Below are 22,122 nucleotides of genomic sequence, written 5' to 3'. Positions count from 1 at the left end.
AAATTACCTACATATTGCAATGATTTTTTTCAATCATATGCATGTTTTATTTATACTCCTTAAGGAAAAAACTCACTCAGCATCTCCAGAAAGCAGGAGAGCAGGCGGGGACTGTGAATTCCAAGTGTGCCTCCTTGGAGAAGATGAATTTGAAGTTGCAGGGGGAGGTGGAGGATCTGACATTGGACGTAGAGAGAGCAAACACATCAGCAGCTGCCTTGGACAGGAAACAGCAGAACTTTGATAAGGTGATAAGTGAGCACAGTATCTTTTAAGTGTAGCCCCAGATAAAATAATATTTTCAGTACTAGCAGGAAATAAAACATAATAGCCTCTCCTATGAGGAAGCCTCTCCTATGAGGAAAGGCTGAGAGACTTGGGATTGTTTACCCTGGAGAAGAGAAGGCTTCAGGGTGACCTAATTGGAGCCTTCCAGTACCTGAAGGGAGCTGACAAGAAAGATGGAGAGAGACTATTTACAATGGCCTGGAGTGACAGGACAAGGGGCAATGGCTTCAAACTGACAGAGGGCAGGGTTAGATGGCTAATTCCCTATGAGGGCACTGACACAGGTTTCCCAGAGAAGTTGTGGCTGCTCCGTCCCTTGAAGTGTTGAAGGCCAGCTTGGATGAGGCTCTGGGCAACCTGGTCTAGGGGAAGGTGTCCCTGCCCATGGCAGGGGAGTTGGAACTAGATGATCTCTTCCAACCCAAGCCATTCTACGATCCTATGATCTCTTTCAGGTCATGGCAGAATGGAAGGGGAAGTATGAGGAAAGCCAGCTGGAGCGGGAAGCTCTCTCTAAAGAATCGTGCTCGCTGGACACAGAGCTCTTCAAAGTGAAAAATGCCTACAAGGAAACCTTAGATCAGCTTGAAACAATCAAACGGGAGAACAACACTCTCAAGCGTATGTGTTTGGCTCTGGTTTCCCATTGGCTGCTGGATCAGGCTCCCCAGGGCAGTGGGCACAGCCCCAAGGCTGCCAGAGCTCCAGGAGGGTTTGGCTGATCCTCTGGGGCACAGGGGGTGACTCTTGGGGATGGGCCTGTGCAGGGCTGAGGGTTGGACTGGATGATCCTTGTGGGTCCCTTCCAACTCAGCACATTCTGTGATTCTGTGATTAGCTGCTCACAATCTTACCACAACAAGGCCCTCTATGAGCACACTCATGTCTGCAGGAGGTGTACTGAGTGACAGGACTCTGTCATTACTGTGCTCTCCATCTTAATGGAGAGTGTCAATGTCTCACCAAAAGTTGTCAAGCAGGTTTGTAAAGTGACAAAGCTAATAAATCAAATGTCCTGGCTCTCTAGTATCTGCTGCAGAGACATCAAGGTGCCATTCCCAGGTGAAGGTGATGACCTCAGGAGGCTGTAACAGCTTGTGAAACTGAGATTTACAGATGCACTGAATGCAATGACAGGACCTGTAGGACACTGATGGCCTATCCAGAGACATAACACATGCAGGGCTCTTCCAGGCTCCCTGTAAGGAGGGCTGTGAAACCACACTAATGCCCCACTTGTCCTGCATGACTTGGCTGTGTCTCTTTTTATCTGTACATATTTGCAGGCACATATACCACTGTGTACACAGGTATGTATGTGTATACATATTTATACATGCAAGAGAGGTGCTGAACGCTGCCACAGAGCATAGAGTTCAGCTCCTCTGGTTGATGTCATTCTTCTCTCACAGAGGAAGTAGCTGATCTGACAGAGCAAATTACTGCAAATGGCAAAATGATCAGAGACCTTGAGAAAGCCAAAAAGCAAGTCGAAGTAGAAAAAAATGGGCTGCGATTAGCTCTGGAGGAGGCAGAGGTGAGTTAGTTTAAATATTACTGGAAAAAGTATAGAGCATGCCAAGCAGCTTCTTGTTCTCTTTCCTGGCACCGCCTGTGTGCAATATTGATTGCCACAAACTTCTGGATTTTCTGTGAAGTCACTGATCATGTTCTCTGAAATGTTACCTTCATCTTTGTTTTTATCCTTTTTCTTTTAAAGGCAGCTCTTGAGCATGAAGAGGTCAAAATCCTTGCTGTCAACCAAGAACTGACTCAGATTAAGACAGAGATCAACAGAAAGATTGCTGACAAGGATGAGGAGATCAACCAGTTAAAAAAGAACCACGAAAGGACTGTGGAGACAATGCAGGGTGTTCTGGATGCTGAGATCAGGAGCAGAAGTGAATCTTTAAGGCTGAGGAAGAAGATGGAGGGAGACCTGAATGAAATGGAGATCCAGCTCAGCCATGCCAACCGTGTGGCTGCAGAGACACAGAAACACCTGCACAGCATCCAGGGAGCTCTCAAGGTCTTTGTTTACCTTGTGGTTGATTTATTTTTAAGCACAGTATTCGAGAAGTTCGTTAGGACAAAACTGACTCTTCAAATTTAGGACACCCAGCTACACTTGGACGATGCTCTCAGGACCCAGGATGACCTGAAGGAGCAGGTGGCCATGGTGGAGCGCAGAGCAAACCTGCTGCAGGCTGAAATTGAGGAGCTACGGGCAGCCCTGGAGCAGACGGAGCGGTCGAGGAAAGTGGCTGAGCAGGAGCTCCTGGATGCCACCGAACGTGCGCAGCTCCTCCATACCCAGGTAGTTTCCTTTGCTAAGACTGACGTATTTTGGGGTCCAGAGGTTCATGGAGTAAGAATGAATAGTAATTCATGGTCTGTGTGTGTAAGAGACCAAAAACAGGCACTCAAAGCCTGTCTCTTTCTCCTTTGTAGAACACCAGCCTTTCTAATACAAAGAAGAAGCTTGAAACTGATATGGCACAAATCCAAAGAGAGATAGAGGATGTTACTAATGAATCAAAAAGTGCTGAAGAAAGAGCAAAGAAGGCAATGACAGATGTGAGGATGTTACTGTGTTTTTTCCTTCGAATTTTCAGGGTTTCCAGAAGCATTGCTGCTGGGAGTTAATGTAAATACTCCTGTCACGTGTTGTACAAGAACCAGTCTGTGGGCATGGTTGAAAAGGCTACTTGTCAGAAGAGGATTAGAACAACAGGGACCATATCCTGCTGAGAGATGAGTTATTGGGGCTGTTGCCTTCATTTATGAACTAAACCCACATTTAGTTGGTTGTAAACAAATAACTTTCTTCAGTGCTGCATGAAAATGTAATCCACAAAGAAATCCTGCAGTATTAAAACCACTTCAGTGGCTAATGTATTTGAATAGTTGCCTTTGCAAAATCCTATTTAACAACTTTTTAAATGAGAATTGTAAATGTCCATTCAAAATTGGTGCTAAATCCTCCCATACAAGGCCTGTGAAGCTCAGCCCGGCCATAGGGCTGGTATGTCATGGAACTCAACCTGTTAATCATTTTTGATGCAGAGGAGCAAACCAAAATCTTAACACTTAAATGCATTATTTGGAGTTAAAATAGAAAGAAAAATTTTCCACTTGCTCATGAAAATGAAAAAAAAATTAAATAAAATCACAGAATCATTAGAATTGGAAAGGACCTCTGGAGATCATCCAGTCCAAAAGCAGGGTCACCTGGAGCAGGTGACACAGGAATGCATCCATGTGGGTGTGGAATGTCTCCAGAGAGGGAGACTCCACACCTTCCCTGGGCAACTGTTCCAGTGCTCTCCATCCTCCATGGAAAGAAGTTCTTCCTCATTTTGATATGGAACTTCTTATCTTATAATAATTTCTATTCTGTTTGAATGAAAGAGAAATGGAACATTACAATACATTATACACACACACATACACATATATATATATAAAATATCTAGTGCCATTATTTTATTCTTATTTTTCAATATACACTTTTTCAGATATTTTGCTGCCAAAGCAACTTCTTGAATTTTACATTTTTTGTAAGTGATGTCACTCAATATTTCACCAAAATCTTCATTTTATTGTGTAGGAGTCCAATGTTTGAGAGCTAAATCTTAGTTTGTCTAAAATAGCATAGATTCTTTTAAACTACTTTATGCCTTGTGGCAGTAGCCCTCCAGGCTGTTGTGGCAATAGCGGGGCACTCACTACAGCACAGCACCCACCACACTCCAGGTGTTGAGCACAAGAGCCTGTTCCCAGGCTCTGCTGTGGCTCCGGCTGTGCCCTGTGTGCAGGAGAAGGAATCAGACACTTTCCTCATTTCTGTTGGCATTTTGAGGAACATTTTGCTTAAATGAGTCCAGGTTTGCTCTGCTAATCCCACCTGAGACATCAGTGAGTCCCTGCCCTGTGGACCTCTTTTCTGTGCACTTGGGAAATCCCAAACTTCTGTGTCAGGAGATGCCTCCTGGCTTGGTGGCCAAGGACTTTCCTTGACCTTCCCTACGGACATCTGGACAGCAATTCCTAACTCCCAGTGCTGTTTCTTGCTTTCAGGAGGATTCACATGTAGCTTCTTTTGTCTTCAGAATTAAAGAACCCAATACTCTCCTGCTGAGGTGAAGAGAATTGGTTTCTTCCTCCAAAGTAATTGTGTCTCAAAAATGGAAAAAGCCACCCTTCAGGTTCTCTGGTTCCTGTTCTTCCCAATCCATGAAACTGAGTCAGGGCAGGGTCAGGTTGGATCTCAGGAGAAGGTTCTTCCCCCAGAGGCTGGTTGGGCACTGCCCAGGCTCCCCAGGGCAGTGGGCACAGCCCCAAGGCTGCCAGAGCTCCAGGAGGGTTTGGACAACACTCGCAGGGACAGGGTGGGATTGTTGGGGTATCTGGAGGGCCAGGAGTTGGACTGGATGATCCTTGTGGGTCCCTTCCAACTTGGAATATTCTTTGATTCTATGATTCTGGGGCACTTTGCTGTCAGTGGAGGTCACAGTGTGACCATACAGTGGGAAAGAGCATTTACCCTTTCTGTCATTCCAGCTCTGCGTGTGCAGCAAGACAGTCTTGTCCCATCCTTTTTCCTACTATTTCCTGTCATATTTCCACCACTATCATGTCACGGAAAAAAAATGAAGCAGGAAATGGGGTGGCAGGAATGGTCATCAGGAAACAGGAGTAAATGTTCCACTGGTGCACAGCATGCACTGTTCCTTCACATTCCTCTGGTTTCTTGTGTCATCTTCCTTCCAAGGCAGCCATGATGGCAGAAAAGCTGAAGAAGGAGCAGGACACCAGTGCCCACCTGGAGAGGATGAAGAAGAACCTGGACCAGACGGTGAAGGACCTGCAGCACCGTCTGGATGAGGCCGAGCAGTTGGCCCTGAAGGGAGGCAAGAAGCAAATCCAGAAGCTGGAGGCCAGGGTGAGTACCACAACTGAACATGGGAGTCAGAGACACCTTTCTTCTTCAAGTCCTATGTGAGTCCTGCTTAAGGTAATTGTTGATTAATTCACCAGATCCAAGAATTAGAAGCTGAGCTGGAAGAAGAACATAAACAATCTGCAGAGGCTACAAAAAACATCTGCAAATATGAGCGGCATGTCAAAGAGCTCACTCTCCAGGTGGGTAAAAATAGAAAGCAATTCTCCTGATGTTTTTTCTCCCAAGGACATGTAATTGCATATTCTCTTTACTCAGAATGAAGAACACAGGAAGAACATGATGAGGTTACAAGATCTGGTAGATAAACTGCAGATGAAAATCAAATCCTACAAAAGACAAGCTGAGGAAGCTGTGAGTCACTAAACTGAAGCAAATACTTATTTACCAGTTCATAGTACCGTCAGTTTAAAAGTTGGCTCTGTACCTCAGCATGTTGCCAGATGGTTTTTAATTTCTTTTTTGTTTTGCAATTTCAGGATGAACAAGCCAATATTAATCTCTCCAAATTGAGAAAAGCACAGCATAAGATAGATGAGGCTGAGGAAAGGGTAGCTATTGCTGAGAGCCAAGTAAACAAGCTCAGAGCCAAAGCCCGAGAAGGCCCTGCTACAAAGGTAAGGCTTCACAGCAGGAGGCAGGTGTGCAGTTGTGCTGTTTGCTCAAGCAAGTTGAGCAGCAGGTTTGTGCCTTGCCAGTGGTACAGCCATCATTCAACAGGACAGCTCTGGAAGGGAGGGACTTTTGAAGGAAAGCTGAGAGGGTTGGGGTTGTTCTGCCTGGAGAAGACAAAGCTCTGAGGAGACCTTATTCTGGCCTTTCAGTATATAAAAGAGATATATGAGAAAGACAGTGAAAGACTTTTTAGGAGAGCTTTTAGTGGCAGGGCATGGGATGATGGTTTTAAACTGAAATAGGGTATGTTTAATTAAATAAATTGAACATAAGGAAGAAATATTTCATCATGAGAGTGGAGAGGCCCTGGCACAGGTTACCCAGAGATGTTGTGGATCCCCATCACTGGAAATGTTCAGGCTCGGGTTGGATGGGGCTCTGAGCAACCTGGTCTAGTGAAAGATGTCCCTGGCCATGTCAGGAGTTTTGGAACAGGTGATCTTTGAAGGTCCCTTCCAGCTCACAACATTCTGTGAACTATGATTCTCTGCCTCTGGCATTTCAGGCTCTGGTGCTGAGCATTGCTTTGTGACCGATTTCATCAGATTAGTTTCAGATTTAAAGAGCTGCTTCATTAAGTGAAAACAATGCGAGTCAACCTAACTGAACATTCCTAAAACATCCCTTCTGTGAGCCTTAGGCAGAATTAGCATTCTGACTGAGAAAAGAGCAGCAGCTTTGTGTCTGTAGCTGAACTTCCCAGGCAGTTGTCTATCTCCAACCCAAGACTGGCACAAGATCTGGAGCTACCTTTCCTAGTGTGATCTTTTGACTGCACTAGTTTAGCGTAGTTTGTGGCTGGAGGTAAAAAACCCCAGTGCATGTCTTGGAAAAACTACTAGGGCCTAGAGCACATATCCAGGAAATGGAGAACCTCAGCTCCAGACTGCTTTCTGCAGCATTTTCACTCTGGAAGAGATGTTTTCTCCTAAAGGATCTGGCCTGGGACTCAACAGACACTTTTAGTTCTGCCAGCTTTCACTGGTCTGCAGCTTTCACTGTCTCCTAATGCTCTGCACCAGGAAAAGGCTTTGACTCCTCAGTGCTTGCCAGGATATCTTGCCAAGAATCGGGGGACACACTAGGAAGGTTCAGTCTAGGTTCTTCCAGGTGTCTCTAGACATGAGACTACTTTATAGAGGGAATGTTCAATCTCTGATTGAATTGGAAGCCCAGACAGTGGCAAGATTTCAGGTATCTCCTATTGGATATGCTTAGGTAAAGGCAGATTGAGCAGACTATGGGCCACTCTCTGCAATCTGCTGCAGGTTTAGATCCTCCTTTGAGGTACCTGATACTGTGCAGTATATACTGAGCATAAGTACGTGGCACAAGTTCTGGTAGGCCTAAAAATTAATCATTGTGATGCCTAAATCTTTTAAGCCCTTCCATGCTTTACATTTGGAAGTGCTGGTGTACTCCTTATCCCAGAGGGTGGGGGTTGTTTAAGGAATGCAACATGAAAGTAGCGCTTCAGGAAAGCCAACAGATGTGTTTGTGCATTTGAACCCCTCAGTCCAACAGCATGACCGGTGGTGATGTGTGGTCTTAAGGGTTGCAGACACCACTGCCTTGGCCTGGGTTCCACTTGCACATCCTACCTGGATGTTGCATTGGGATGGATGATTTCAGGGATCAAAAGACTCATCTGGACACGTGTAGACTGAACGAAGCCTCTCCTTTCCAGGTGGTGTTAGGAACTGAAAAATGAGCTTCCTCTGGGATAACCAGAACTTCCACAAAGTATCTTTCCAGCTGTGGATTTGCAGTAGCTAGAGCTACACTTATAGGAAGTAATCTTCTATTTGTTTATGAACACAAACATTTTCTGTCACTGCTGCTGTACCAGTCTCAATAAAATAGATACCTGCAACTTCAGATGCTCCAAATGTGGATGCTCAAATGAGAGTCATTTTGTTGCTAAGCTTAGCATAGTCAAAACTGTGTGTTCAAGTCTTACTGCTGCTATGATCAGTTTGACCAATTTTATCCTGAATTTAAAACTTAGATTTTTGACAGGTTTCCTCCTCACCTTCTGTTTGGAAGCAGGTATCCCGACCTTGTTAAATGAAGCTGAAAATAAAGTACTGTAGAAACAGATGTGGTATATCAAACATGCAATGTGAACAAAATTACAGTGCTCGTGCTTAGTTACAGTGCTGTACTTCTGCATGGGAGAATGAGACTGGTGCAGCCTGTGAGCCCACAGTCATCTGTGTGCATTGCAAACTGAGTGCTTAGAATCTCCTTATAGCCAAACCACCTGTCAGAAAGTTGGCCCAATTCTGACCTACCAAGTGTTGCAGCTCCAAGCAGAGCAGGACTTGAACTGTCTTATGTGCTTGTTCCCATGGAAATGGTTATCAAATGCTCTGCAGTGTCAGCAGCAAGGTCTGAGTAGCTGCCTGAAGCTCATCTCCCCAGTGGCACTGGGCACCATAATTCTGCTTGGTGTTTCCCAAGGACAAAGATGCGTTCAGCTCCTTTGTGGTGAACGTATGGTATAGTTGAAACTGCAGGATTTCAGGTAGGGAGAAAACCCAGCAGACTGCTGAGAAGACATCCCTGGAAGGGCTGGAGAGTGAACGGGATACCTTTGGGCAGACATTCCAGTGCTCTGAGAAGTTGAATTAATTTGTGCATAGCACCAGGCACTGTGTCAAATAGGATGCTGGCACTGTTGGGAAGTTCTAGGTGAGTGCTTCACATCTGTGTGCCTAGGAAAGGTATATCAAAATGGGTCTCCTTATCTGTCTCGAGGACACAGCCAGGCAGTGCTCAGGAAGGAGTCTGGCCTGCTTCTGCTAACGAGTAACAAGGATGGGAGAGGAGAAACCCAAGATGTTCTGTCACTCCTGTCTGAAAAAGAGTGATGGATGTCACATCTTTCTCAGTTTTCAACTACAAAAAGGTTAATAAAATCAGCATACACCTGTCCCTCCCATGACACCTTTGAAGGTTTCACCATGGGTCCCTGTCAGACACATTTTTTTTCATTCCTCTTCACCCAGTGCACTCATGCTCATTGGCAAAGAGCCAGGATGGCCCTATTGCCAGGCTGAGCAGCGTTTGGGGTTACTGTTTTCCCCTCTTACCTTGTTCTCCAGAGATCTGTGAACTAATGCCCTAGTTACAATTGATTTTTTTACATTTCCTTGAGAGCATTTAATAATGATTATTATGCAATGGCCCAACTTTTCCTATTACTTCCCAGAAAATAACCTAATGAAATACTGCATTGATAAGATGCAAGATCTTCAGTTTGTCTGAGAAATCTGGAACTTCAATAAACCTTATCAGTCAGTCTAGCCATAGTTTCCCCAAAAACTGTCCCCACACCATGATCCTTTCAAGACAGGCCTCCCTCCACTATTATGGGCTTGTGATTTTGGGGAATCAGAATTGAATGTTAGTTTTCACACCCATTGGGACATATCTAGGTGTGTTGCTCTTTTTCTTTCCCATGGGATGACTTCTGTTTCAGTTCCTGTTGCCTGGAAGCAGCTCTTTCCCAGGGGAATTCCTGCACCTTGTTTTCAGCAGCTCATGGCACAGTGCTGTGCTTCAGGATGGAATCCCAAGTCCTGCTTTGCTCTTAGGCCATGTCACTGATCCTACTCCACCATGTCAAATGCCTGGTTACCCAGTGCAATAATCTACTTCATAAACCTGTAGAAAAACAGTTGTAATTTGCTTAGGAGCAGCCATGCAAAACCAATGGGAAATTACTAACTGCTAGGTAAGTCTAGCAACCCTAATCAGACTGGCATTACTCATTTCAGAGTGTCCAGGCATCAGCATGGCATTATCATGTAATCCCAACCCTCTTTCCTGCTTTTGGTACTAAGTTTGCTGTTTTGCTCTTGCCCCAGCTATACCATCCCTGGTCCTCTGAGACCCAAACCCCACCTGCTCAAGCAGAGTGGGCAGAGCACAGCAGCCCCAGCAATCCCTGCAAGGCTCTGCAGGGATGTGACTTTAGCAGGATAATTCCTACCCTCACTACACCAGCTCCTTTCTGCTAGCAGTGCAGCTCTCCCCCATTTCATAAAGGGGTTAAAGTGTGGGCTCTGACTCATGTTGGGGTTGGCTGGATGGCAGTGCCAGAGCCTGGCTCTCCCAACTGCACCTTGAGCCCCCAGGCTGACTGTAAACAGAGACCATGGTGCCTGCGTTGGCATAACGTGCCATGTGTGTGGGTCTGGCTGGTTTGGAGTTGAGGATCCTGAGAGCAGTACTGGAGATCTGGGCTCAGGCCTGCTGGCAGCAGTGCAGCTCTGTGGGAAGCCTGTGGTGCACTTTGAACTGTACCAATGGCGCGCGATAAGAAAATTGGAAGAAATGCCTGGCCACGGGCACAAACCTCCACAGCTCGAGGTACTGCGAGGGAGCTTAGCCAGTGCTGATGGTTCAGAGCAGCACGAGTGTGAACATTCCACTGCTGGAGACCCTCAGAGAAGCACACAACCCATCCCAGGGCCTGCCACAGCAGGGACCAGGTGCTAAGGCCCTGGCTGAGTCTCCACCTGGCAAGGTGCTCTGCAGGAACCTGAACCACATCACATGGCACCAAATGGGGTAGGGGAGAAACCTTTATAACCAGCCTGACCTTTCAGTGAGCAGCCAAGGGGGGACTGTGCACAGCACCCACAGCCATTGTACTGTGTTCTGAGAGACACAGGGGGTGCCCAGTGAGCACAGAGGTGCTGGCAAAGCCAGACTGGGGGGGTTGTAGCAGGAGGCAGTTTAACTTTTTAGGCTGCTGGAAAAAATAACTTGCCCATGGATAAGGAGTTGTGTCTCTTGTCTGCCAACTGAACCAATGGAGTCTTCATCTGCAGGAGCGCTGGATGTGCTTGGGAATGGCTTAGAATGACCATACCAAGTATCCTTTTTCCAGAAGCTACCATGAGATCAATCCCCAGGGCTGTGGGATTGCATTTAGTGGCAGCACTTTATAAGCTACCCAACACACACTCAATTCCCTGACCACTTGTTCCTGTCTGCTAACACTGCTGCTGTGTCTCCAGCTGAATGTGGGGGCAAAATGGAGACTGATTTGGCTTGTTGATCCAGATGGAAAACTCTTCAGGGAAAATGGGGATTATTCCCCAAACAGCTTAATGTGCAACTTTTCACAAAGCAATGAAAATGAAACAAATAAATGAGACATAAAAAAGTGGAACAAAAGAAATTCATACTAGAAAAAGAAAGAGGATGTTAAATGGATGGGAATAAGTTGAGGAGGGAATTTGTGATGGCTGGGAAGAGGAAAAGGGGCCTCTCAAACATTTCTGATGCTGAAGAACCACCCAGAGATGGAGAGCTTCAGGTGGAAAGAGGTAAATATCCTCCTGGTTGCAAAAGATTTGTGTTTCAATGCATCCCCTCTGGTATCTCTCTAACTCTCATGGATGTGGATGAAAATAAAGCGGGCAGCTGTGTGCCCTAAGCTCAGGGGCAGGTGCACACCCTCAGACAGGGCCTGCCGTAAGCATGATGTGCTGGTGGCACTGAGGGCTGGGCACAGGTGGCCCTGCATGCCCTTCAAACTCACAGCTCCCTCTACCCGCACCTCCTGGGCTCCCAGGTCCCACCAAATCACCCCTCAGCCTTCAAAAGAGACATTCCTAGTGGAGGAGACAAGGCTGCAGAGGGCTTTGGAGGTTGCCCATGCCAACAGGATCAGCCCATCACGTGTCTCCTTTCATCCTCAATGTCAAAGGCCCAAAATAGCCCTGCTCTCCTAAGACTCCTGCTCAGGGTCGTGCCTGTCTGTGGGCATGATTCACTTCCACTAATAGTGCCTGAGACATTCCTGGGAGGGTAGGCTGCCTTCTGTGCCTCAGTGCCATGTGCTGCCGTGCAGGAGCTGGACAACTGTGCTGTGTCCCAAGACAGCAGATGCTATTCTTATCCCAGGGAGACTTGCTCCAGCACAGCTCCATTCCCAGCTGAAAGGTTAAAGGTCAGACTGCGGCCCGAGCGTGCTCTCCCTGCTCAGAGTCTGAATCCAGAGTGGCCCCTTTGGAGCCTGTGCAACTGTGCTGTGCCAACCCAGCACCTGGGCGCTGGCCCCTCTCTCCTGGGACGTGCTGTCCCACAGGGAACACAACAGCTGCCCAGGTACTTCCAGCAGTCAGCCGGGGCTCAGTTGTGGTGCATGGGGGCATCCACTCTCTTGTAAACTAACAAATTAACACAAAAGTCCCTGAAAGCCCATCTTTTGCTCTGCTGATCAGCAAGAGGCCCCAACCTATGAATCTCTTCCTGGTGAGGAAGGCAGAGGCAGGGCTTGCTCCAAGCTTGCTCCAGGAACAGCAGCATTGCAGAAAGTCTTGTCCTCTCTCAGCAGAGGAGGAGCAGCCTGTTGAACACATTGAGATCAACAGAGCTGGGCCCCAGTGCATTATGTGTGGGCAGCTGAACTTGATGTTTTGTGACTCTTGTTGCAGAAAAAAAAAGTGGTGAACTGCTAAGTGAGAGAGTGTGGAAGAGTAACGACGGTGCTGAGGGGGGGTTGAAACCATGCTGGTGAGTGCAGAGGGTGTCTGGGAGGAGGAAAGCAAGATGGATGTGTGTGAAGAAAAGAAATAGGTGTAAGACGGTAGAGGATGTGGGGGTGGAAGAAATGACAACTCAGCATCAAGTTTGGGGAAGAAAGGTCAGGAGAAATCTGAGGGAAAACAAAAGACTAACTCGTATCCCACCTCTTAAGTGCTTTATAGAGCTTAGTTTTAGTTTTGAAGAAATGATTTACTGTATTTATTCTGCAAAGGGAAGCAGTCTGTTGTTTCCTTACAGCTGAGGTGGCACATGGGGCTGAGCGGAGCAGAGCTCATCCCCAGGCAGCATTTTCCCAACCCAGGAACACAAGCTGTGCTGGGATGAGGGAGTGAAAATACAGACCTTCCTAGAGGGCTGAAGAATTCAGGGACTACTGAGAGTCCCTGGCTGGAGCCTGGAAGCCCCAAAACATGACGAGACCTCAGCTGCCCCAGCCTGCTCCCCAGGCAGCCTGAGCTGGGGTCCAGCAGCCCCAGGAGCTGCTGTTCTCACTGACAGCGGGTAAGTGGATGGGGGGGGTGCAGAGTGGCCCGAGTTTTGAGCTGCTGCTGTGGCTCACCCCACAGGGACCTGGATTGTCAATCTTTGTGAGCCCAGCTGGGGGCCACTACCCAGGCACATATTTTATGTAGAATCATCCAAGAAAAAAACCCAAACAACCTCGAAGTGGAGGAGGAGCTGGGAGCAGAAGCCAAGTGTCTCTCAGTAGTGAGAGCTGCTCCTGCCCATCCTGGGAGGATGGGGAAGATACGTAATGGGGAAAGGAACAAATGAACTGTTCCGAGCTGGGGGAGGATGCATGCAGGAGGAGCAGAGGCTGGGAACAAAATCACCTCTGACAGCAACTGCTATGAAGTCTGATGGATTATGAGGATCAAAGAAGGACACTGATTTAAGGAAGATGAATTCCTCACTGCTTTATGGGGAATGGGGATCATTTTGCATTGACACTCTGTGGAGCGAGGCTGCCTGTCACCTGATAAGGGCTTGTGCAAAGGTCTTGAGAAAAACTTCAGTCCGGAGTGGCTATAAATTATCATCTCTGAAAAAATGTTTTAAATAGATGCAGCTGATGGGCTCATATAGCTCCACGTGAACAGCCAGAGAGCTTAAATGCAGCATTCCAGTAGTAGTAGAGAAAATGGTTGAAAATATCCCTCTTCAGAAACTCTTTGTTGGTAAAGGAAAATTCATCAGTTCACATTGTAAACTCCTGTCAGGAGCCCCAGGAGAGGAGGAATCATAGAATCATACAATGGTTTGATTTTAAAGGGCCCTTAAAGGTCATTCAGTTCCACCCCCTGCCATGGGCAGGGACACCTTCCACCAGCCCAGGTTGCTCCAAGCTCCATCCAACCTGGCCTCGAACACTTCCAGAGATGGGGCAGCCACAGCTTCTCTGGGCAACCTGTGCCAGGGCCTCACAGAGAAGAGTTTCTTTGCAAGATCTAATCTAAATCTACCCTCTTTCAGTTTGAAGCCATTCCCCCTTGTCCTATGACCATGTGATCCCTGCTGTTAGGGTGTCAAAGCTGTGGTCTTACAGGCCCTGCAACCCCATCACCCTCCCGCCCCGTGCCAGCAGCACAGCCCTGATGCCAGCACAGGACTGCTGGGGAAACAGAGTCCAGCACATATGAAGACTTTGGGATCAGAGCCCAGGCAGAGAATGCCCAAACTTAGCCAATGTGAGAGGGAAGCAGCAGCGGGGAGTCCTGTCATGAGTCTGCAGCGAGACCCTTTGAGGCACCATGACAGGTACTGTTCACCTGAAGACATTTGTCAGGGAGCAGCAGGCACTCGGGGGACCTGAGGGACTCATTTGCAAGACAATATACACCTGTGTGTCTCAGCAAAGCAGTGCTGAAGTTGGCACAACATCTTGAGCTGTAGAAGATTTAACATGTATTTTCTCAGGCCACAGTCCTGATTGAGATGTCAAACACACCAGTTTTGGGCTGTCTGGTGTCAATTGTCATCATTGTCTTCTGCTGGGGCTGTTCTGCTTTGCACAACTGATTTGCCCTTCAGGAGCAGCAGGGACTTGTATCCTTTCCTTGGCATCTCAGATGGCTGCAGACAGCAATTAAGAAAATGTTTAGCCTGACCCCCAAGGGAATCTGTTTGCCAACATAAAATAATGAGACTGTTGATAAATTTCCTAAGGATGCAAAAGGAACTTTTCTGCAACACAAAAAGTTAGTTCAGAAAATGTCACTAGAAGATTCTGCTATGTATCCTGTTGGAAACTTCACTGCAGTGACTCCATCACTCAGAAAATTCTCTGGTAATCCACTGGGCTGTCTTAACCTTGAAAAGTCTAATTTTTAAAGTTAGCAGATTTATAGAAATTCCATACCAATTTATTTCCATTTACAGCACTGAAATTTTCCCAGAAGTGGGATTTGTGCATCTGTCACAAATGAGTGCCAGCCGAGGAAGATATCACCTCATTGCTATCTTTTTTAGGATACAGTTGCTGCTAGTGCTAATATTATGCACTTAATCCTGATTTTCCTTCCCTCCCCCTTTTGCCACTTGCTCTCTTTTTTCTTTATCTTACCCGGAGGCGTCTTAGCCTGCCCACCCCACTCCCCTGCTCTGTAACAGGAGCTCCTCAGCTGCTTTGGTGGGTGACAGAAAGGGCATCCTGAATGTCACCTCCTTGGCCAGCTCTTCTACTGGTGTTTACGGGGAACATGAGGAGTCTGAGGAACAGCACAACTCTGACACTCACTGAAGTGTTCTCACCCCAAATAAAAGTTTGCTGCTTTACGTCTCTCCACTGCTCTGTTACTTGGGCTATGCTACTCTAGAGTCTCATTCACTGTCATTTTGGTGAAAGCCACTGAGAAAGATGTTGTCCTTATGAGGCAGACTGTATAATCATCAGTCAGAAAAACCCTTTTTGCACATGAAACAGAACTTCAGCTTCTCTGTCCATAGTCTCTTGAAAGGAGGATCAGGATTAGGAGATAGGAAGGCTACCAGAATAGTGAATAGTTGCCTCTAAATGTCAGGTCAGTGCTCACTGGTGACCACAGAAGGTAAAAAAAGTATCAGGAATTGTCAGGATCAACTGAGAACAAACCAGAAATGATTGTACTAGGCCCATAGACCACCTGTTGTCTGCAGATTTGGCCTGTGCAGTTAGGAAAGGTACAGAGAGCGAGGACAAAATTGATGGGACTATTGGGTTGTCAAGCTGGGAAAAGAACAGCCAGGTGGGGAGATGGTATTCTTACATAATATTATAAATAGTACAGGCAAAGTGAAATTGGATTTTCACCAAGCATCCAATGAACAGGAGATAATAATCACATAATGGCCACAGCAAAATGGCTTTGCCTATGCCAGAGTTCTGCAAGGCAGGATCCTCACTGTGGGAAGGCATCCAAGCAGTGGGCAGTGCTAAATAGCTGCTCCCAGAAACCACAGTCACAGTTTTTCCCCATCTATCCCACCAGCTGCAAGCCTGGAAAGTCAGTGATCTTCCTACACTTACCTGTTCAAGCTCAGCCACTTTCCAGCTCTCTCTGTGCGAACAGGCTGGTCCCAATGCTTGGATCAAAACGGCTGAAAAACCCCTTTCCTCACATGCTGTTTCTGATAACAAAGAGCAATGCAAGGGAGAAGCAGCATCACAGTGTCTTTAATTAGGAAGCATCCTAGTGCTATAACACCCATCTGTATTTTGGCAAAGAAAGCAAAACTGGTGTTTGTGGTTTGCTGTACAAACCATTTCTTTTGTACTAGTGATGAGGCAGAACGTTCTTCCTCTGGAGATTTTGAGGGAATATATGCTAATTCCTCTGAAAATAACAGGTGCAGCAAATGAACAAAAATCTTTGAGTTTCTCAACACTAGGTTATACACGGTCACTCTAAATGAGAGGAACCCACCCTCAGAAGCATGTCCAAGCACAGCTGCTGTCACCAAGCCTGTCCCCTGTGTGACAGCGTTAAGAGGCAGTTGATAACACATCAAACATTGATGTGTCTGTAAACAATGAACAGATGTATGTAAGTTCTATGTTATGGAATATCTGCTGTGGTTTATGAGGGTCTGAAGACCAGTCACCGCGCAAGCTGATTGAGTTGAAGTAGGGCAGAGTATTCACCAGTAGGGATCTACCACATGCAGGGCTGACTTCCTTTCCCTTGAGCTGTAATGTGTGCTCAGAGGAGCAGCATATCCATGTAGACATTCCTGGTGCCTTCCATGGCCCTGAGTGCCTCTCAGTTCCTGGTCAGGCCATCGGGGACCCCAATCACCCGAGGAGGAGCTGAAGTGGCCCCAGGCACAGGAGACACTGCAATCTGTGTAGGCACCTGAGCCTGCTCTCCAGAACATCGACCCACAGCAGGAGGTTTCCTGCTGGAGCAGAACTGAGCAGCTCTGAGCTCTCTCCAGCCTCCCAGGGCTCACACCTCACACAGGGTGTGCAAGGGGATCCTTGTTGAAGGGGATGTCTGCTGTATCCCGTGAGCATTACAGGCTCCATATGGGGGGGATAAGTAGGTAACTGAGACCTGAGAAGGCCAAAGGCTTAGGCTTCATATAGAGATAATAGGAATGTGCTTGTTCTTCTGTCTCTCAGGGACACAGAGAATACATTCTTTTCAGTACAGTTTCCTGTGTGTAAATTATTTGGATTTTGTTTCAGTCACATGACATTTTTCACCAGCTTGAGATGGTTTGTGCTCTAGAAGGCTTCATCACCTGGGTGGAGCATTATGCAGAGGATGGGTGTCTGGGGAGATTGGGATGATGACAAATGTCTTGGGTGTGAGAGTCTGCCATTCACAGGATCACACAGATCACAGAAGGGTTTGGGTCGAAGGGACCTATAAAGCCCATCTAGTCCAATCCCCCTGACATGGGCAGGGACATCATGTAATCTTATGTCCTTCAATGTTATGTTATGATCAGAAATACCCCATAGATGTTATGTTAGCTGCTGCTCACTGTATCATACCCATATTTTCTGACAAATGGTACTTGGTGTCTCAGAAAGAAAAAATGTTTGTACCAGATCCCTAAAGCCCTGTCTGTGGTGGGCTGGGGAAATGCTTACCAGCATACAATTACCACTGTGAATGTGTCCAGCCTGTGGTAGCAAGAGGACACTCCTATACTCTGCCTGCCCTGCCACTCCTCACCTGGTAGAACTCTTGCTGATGTGGTGGGATGCATTTTGCTGCCCCAGTGAGCTCCACAGCTCTCTGACTCTGCCTGCATGTCATGCTGCTCTTCAAGGACTGAAAGCAACCAAAGCCTCCTGCACCTGAGGACATTTCCAGATGATGTACTTAAGAAGCAATATTATGGAATTGGTGTTCTGGAGGGATTTGCTTTGGCAATTTGCATGAAATTAACTGTCTCCAACGAAGCAGTGGAATCAAAGACTCATGCCCAGTTGTCCACTTGAGAAATACTGTTTTTCAGGACCCCAGGGAAATTTTGTTTTCTTAGCACAAGAAGTGAAGGTGCAGATGCCTTTGCTGATTAGCTTTGAGCAATTGTCTGCTTTGGATGGATGAGGAAACTTTCACACTAAAGCCGCAGAGCTGCTGTTATGACAGACCATCTGGAGCTCTTTAGTTCAGTCTCCCACTTCAAGCATATCTATTGCTGGTGCTGGTCCAATTAGCCATGGCTTTGGTGAGCCAAGCTTTTCAGAGACTCCAGAAGCTCTATGGGTAACCTGTGTCATTTCTTCATTACTCAATAGTCAAGGGTTTTCCTAATATCTAAGTGAGAATTTTCTTAATGTCTGAGAATTTTCCTAGTGTCTAAGTGGAGATTTTCAAGCAACAATTTGTGGTTATTGCCCCTTGTTACATTGTCTGCTGCTCATGAAAAAAGCTTGGCACATTGTCTTTGCAGCTGCCCCTCATGTACATTAGCCCTTTTCCCCTCAAACTAACCATACCCTCGAACTCTTCATAGCACAAGTTTTCCACTCCCTTGCTCATCTTGCCAGCCACCTGCCGGACTCTCGCCTTTTAGTTCACTTCCCTTTGGAAATGGGGAACCTAAAACTGGTCAGCTCATTTCAGATAAGGACTCAGCAGAGTCAAGCAGAAGGGAGAATAGCTTTCTACAATCCACTGACCCCACTTCTAGCACCACACAGTACTCGGTTCTCCCTGGTATTGGTTAGAACATGGTGCTAATAATACCAAGGTCATGTTTGATCCCTGTATGGGCTATTCACTTAAGAGCTGGATTCAGTGATCCTTGTGGGTCCCTTCCCACTCAGAATATTCTATGATTCTGTGACTCTCTGCAGTGAGAGCACTCATATTCATATCCTCCAACATCCTTCCTCTTGGAGGGCTCTCTGTCCTAGTTAGGGTAGCACAAAACAGAGAGCTTGAGAGTAGCTCCCATGGTTAAAGATTTTGGATCACCAGACTACAAGAAAAGATTCCTTTTCCTACTGCAAAACCTCCTGCCATACAGGCACATTCTTGTTTTTCGAGTTCATGATCTTGACGACTCTGAACAGGCAGAAGAAGGAGGTTCCCACCAGCCGACACACAGCACCTGCAGGCACTTCCCCTTCCCCTCTCGGGCCTGGCTGCTGCCTACCTAAAAGTGCCTTCTCACTGCCCCTGTCTCTCAGCCAACCACTGGGATGGGGAGAAGGAAATACACATCTCCAGGGCTGGCAGAAAGGGAGCAGCTGCCTGATAATTGTCTCAAGAAGGATATATTTTCAGCATGACTGAACCCTTTCTCCTCCAGGGGAATGTGTGCCTTGCCGACACCACATTGCTGTGCAGGACAGTCTGTATCCAGAGATGACTCTCAGCCTGCTGCTGCCCTTTTATCTGTGCTGTGGTTTGCTTCTGGTCCCAGTGAAGTCAAGGCCTGCAGAGATGGAAATAGGATTGACAGAAAGTTAATGGCCCCCAGGAAACCTTGCATTGTTTTTTTCATTGAGGCACTTGCACTTCTTTCAACAGATTCCTTCCTGGACAGATTTCTCCTTGCTGTGCCTGGGTATAAGAAACATGGCTAAGTTTTCCCTGATGTAACTTTTTGGGATCTACAGAGTTAAACTATAGTGAAATCTGGATCATCCGTTTCAGATTAGAGACTCTCTCTTTGTAAAAAACCACTATACCAGTGTCATATAAACGATACCCAAGTGAGAGAGAGGAGCTGTGTAAATTAAACCAAATCCAAAGCAGATGCTCAGTAGCTTAGACTGCCCTCCAGAGTTGCTCATGACAGCTGACCAAACACTTCACTTTTAGTGAGCTTTATGTCCTACTTTATGTCCTACACTACAACGCTGAATGTTGGGTCATTTGCCCAATCTTTTTTGCACTTTCTCCTGCCTCCTCTTCCAGCCTCCACAAACTTATTTCTGTGTCTTTCCTATCTAAACCTTCACTGAGAGTTCATGTACTATCTGTTCACAACACATGCTCCTACATCTGCCATTGCTTTAGCTCTAATTTCCTTCAAACAGATATTTTAAAACATCAGCTGAAAACACCGAAGGAGAAATTCTTGTTTTCTGTGTTTTATTTAGTTAATGCAAATGAGGAAAAAAGGAAATGGATCTGAATTTAGAGCTTTCAAGTGAAAGCACTTGATGTTTTAACATTTTATCTTCTTTTTATGACTGTCTGAAAGAGCTTGTCTAATGCTGTTTCTTCCAGAGGAGTTGCTACAATAGCCTTGCTATTCAATTTGAATGGCACTGGACTATTTAACACTGAATTTCAACACTGAATTCAATCAGGCCCTGTCACCCCAGCTGGTCTGTGGCACCAGGATTGTTTTTGCATTGAAGTACAACTGACAGACAGGGGGCAACCCACTCAGTGTCATCTAGAAATGGTGCTGGTGGGGGAGGCAGTGCTATTTAATGTAAAGTATGTAATTTTAGCTGAACTTGGTATGCAAATTATTCTTTGCATATGGCTATATTTCCATATGCACCATTCTGGAGAATTTTGCTATGTTTCAGTAATCCTTCAATCCTCAAATGATTAATACCAAACACCTTTCAGGGATTTCACTCAAAGCCAACATACCCATAATCACATTATGTTAATGTTGGGATTTATACTGGTCCTGAGGTACTCATATAGAGATACTAATGTAGACATAAGTCAATACCTGTGATGGGCACAGAAATTCCCATTAGGGATCCACAGTAACAATAGTCTCTGAATTTCAGCCAGCATACATAGTCACACTGTGGATTTGCATATGCCCACAGAAACTTTCGGCCAAAGTAGGACCTCCTGCCACATTTGATGCAGGGTTAGGTGGGACAGTATATCCTGCAGCCCCTCTATACCCTGGGCAATCAGGCAGCATTCCAAATCTTCCTTGTAGGATGCAACTGTCTTCAGTTTCCTGAGTTTCCCTGTGTGAATCCTGTAGCATCCCTCTGAATAGAAGGCTACCTTCCCTCCTGAGGAGGGGACTGCAACTAGAGCGTGCCTGGGCTGTCAGAGCTCAAGGGCTGCAGTCTCAGACCAGGCAGAACAGATTGGCAGAGAGTTTCTTCCCTGTTGACTCTGGGGACAGAGAACCTGTTCCTTCCCATTTCAGTGGATTAGGTTTACAGCTGCCATTTTTTTTGTGCCAAGGAATGTGCTGATTCTTTCTGGTGACAGGAAAGCTGCCAGATTCACACCGTTGAGATAATGGTACTAGTTCTCCTACTGAATAGGGTCACAAGCTCCCATCCCTCAGCCCTCAGGCTGCCTATTTCCACATAGCTGTTGTGTCATGATACTGAGAACTTCAGTCAGAGTGGGCCAGAACCACTGTTAGAACTGGGTCCTGCTGGGTTGTAGTCCTAACATCCAGATTCTTCTCCAAGGATCAAACAGAGACTGGTTTCATGAACTGGATAGTCCAATATTTGAGACAGTGAAGGCCAAGTCTGCGAAGTAAATGGCAAATGGTTTGGTCTCTAAATCAGCATATATACTCTTGTCTCCATGGATATTCTATTGAATGTACAGGCACCTCTTCCTGTTTGTATGCAAAGTGTGGAGTTACTGGGGGAATATAGATGCATCTGTGCACTTGAGTTGTTTTGCTTTAATGTCACAAAGAGTCTTTAGCTAGAAACCCACACATGATTTAGTTAACTCAGTTAGCAAGACAGGTAAACACAGTAGTAAAGATTTGAGCCTTTGTGATTCTACAATTGCTGAGATCCATTTAACATTAAATGCTTTCTCTGTTAAGGATAGTGTGCAGCTGAGGACTGGTGAGGCCTGGGGTCAGTCGGGGCTCCAATAATGCAAAGCAAGTGCAAAGCCCTGAACCTGGAGAGGAACAGCCCCAGGCATCAGGATATGATGGGTGCTGACCACCCAGAAAGTAGCTTCACAAAAAAAGGACCTGGAGGTCCTGTGGGACACGAAGCTGAACATAAGCCATGTTCATGTCCTTTCTGTGAAGAAGGTGAATGGTGTCCTGGCTGCATCAGAAGTGTTGCCAGCAGATAGAGGGAGGTGATCCTTGCCCTTGATCAGCACAGAGGCCACACCTGGAGTGCTGTGTCCAGTGCTGGGCTTCCCAGCATAAGAGAGATATAGAGCTAGTGGAGAGGGTCCAGTAAAGGGCCAGTAAGATCAATGAGT

The 22,122-nt window shown here is 46.4% G+C and overlaps 2 protein-coding genes across 2 annotated transcripts; both read left to right on the top strand.

Moving 5' to 3' along the window:
• The first annotated feature begins 70 nt into the window (after positions 1–70).
• On the top strand, positions 71–5,293 carry LOC113971530 (myosin heavy chain, skeletal muscle-like). Its single transcript, XM_027691535.1, has 5 exons — positions 71–248; positions 744–909; positions 1,701–1,825; positions 2,851–2,865; positions 5,063–5,293. Exons 1-5 carry the CDS (start codon positions 144–146, stop codon positions 5,291–5,293), a joined length of 642 nt encoding a protein of 213 aa, XP_027547336.1. The 5' UTR covers positions 71–143.
• A 40-nt stretch (positions 5,294–5,333) lies between these two features.
• On the top strand, positions 5,334–7,688 carry LOC113971468 (myosin-7-like). The gene is made up of 4 exons (XM_027691432.1): positions 5,334–5,433; positions 5,510–5,605; positions 5,731–5,868; positions 7,614–7,688. Exons 2-4 carry the CDS (start codon positions 5,531–5,533, stop codon positions 7,635–7,637), a joined length of 237 nt encoding a protein of 78 aa, XP_027547233.1. The 5' UTR covers positions 5,334–5,433; positions 5,510–5,530; the 3' UTR covers positions 7,638–7,688.
• Positions 7,689–22,122: the final 14,434 nt, after the last annotated feature.

Source organism: Neopelma chrysocephalum, unplaced genomic scaffold (genome assembly GCF_003984885.1).
Source record: "Neopelma chrysocephalum unplaced genomic scaffold, ASM398488v2 Primary Assembly neopelma1_84, whole genome shotgun sequence".
Classification (NCBI taxonomy): domain Eukaryota; kingdom Metazoa; phylum Chordata; class Aves; order Passeriformes; family Pipridae; genus Neopelma; species Neopelma chrysocephalum.
This window is presented reverse-complemented; position numbering and strand designations above follow the sequence as displayed.

Excerpts from the sequence above, each read along its gene's own strand:
- LOC113971530 (XM_027691535.1), top strand. The coding sequence starts at position 144 with ATGAATTTGAAGTTGCAGGGGGAGGTGGAGGATCTGACATTGGACGTA. Across the intron at positions 249-743 it reads AACAGCAGAACTTTGATAAG|GTCATGGCAGAATGGAAGGG; the intron begins GTGATAAGTGAG and ends GATCTCTTTCAG. Across the intron at positions 910-1,700 it reads GGAGAACAACACTCTCAAGC|AGGAAGTAGCTGATCTGACA; the intron begins GTATGTGTTTGG and ends CTTCTCTCACAG.
- LOC113971468 (XM_027691432.1), top strand. The coding sequence starts at position 5,531 with ATGATGAGGTTACAAGATCTGGTAGATAAACTGCAGATGAAAATCAAA. Across the intron at positions 5,606-5,730 it reads AAAGACAAGCTGAGGAAGCT|GATGAACAAGCCAATATTAA; the intron begins GTGAGTCACTAA and ends TTGCAATTTCAG. Across the intron at positions 5,869-7,613 it reads GAGAAGGCCCTGCTACAAAG|GTGGTGTTAGGAACTGAAAA; the intron begins GTAAGGCTTCAC and ends TCTCCTTTCCAG.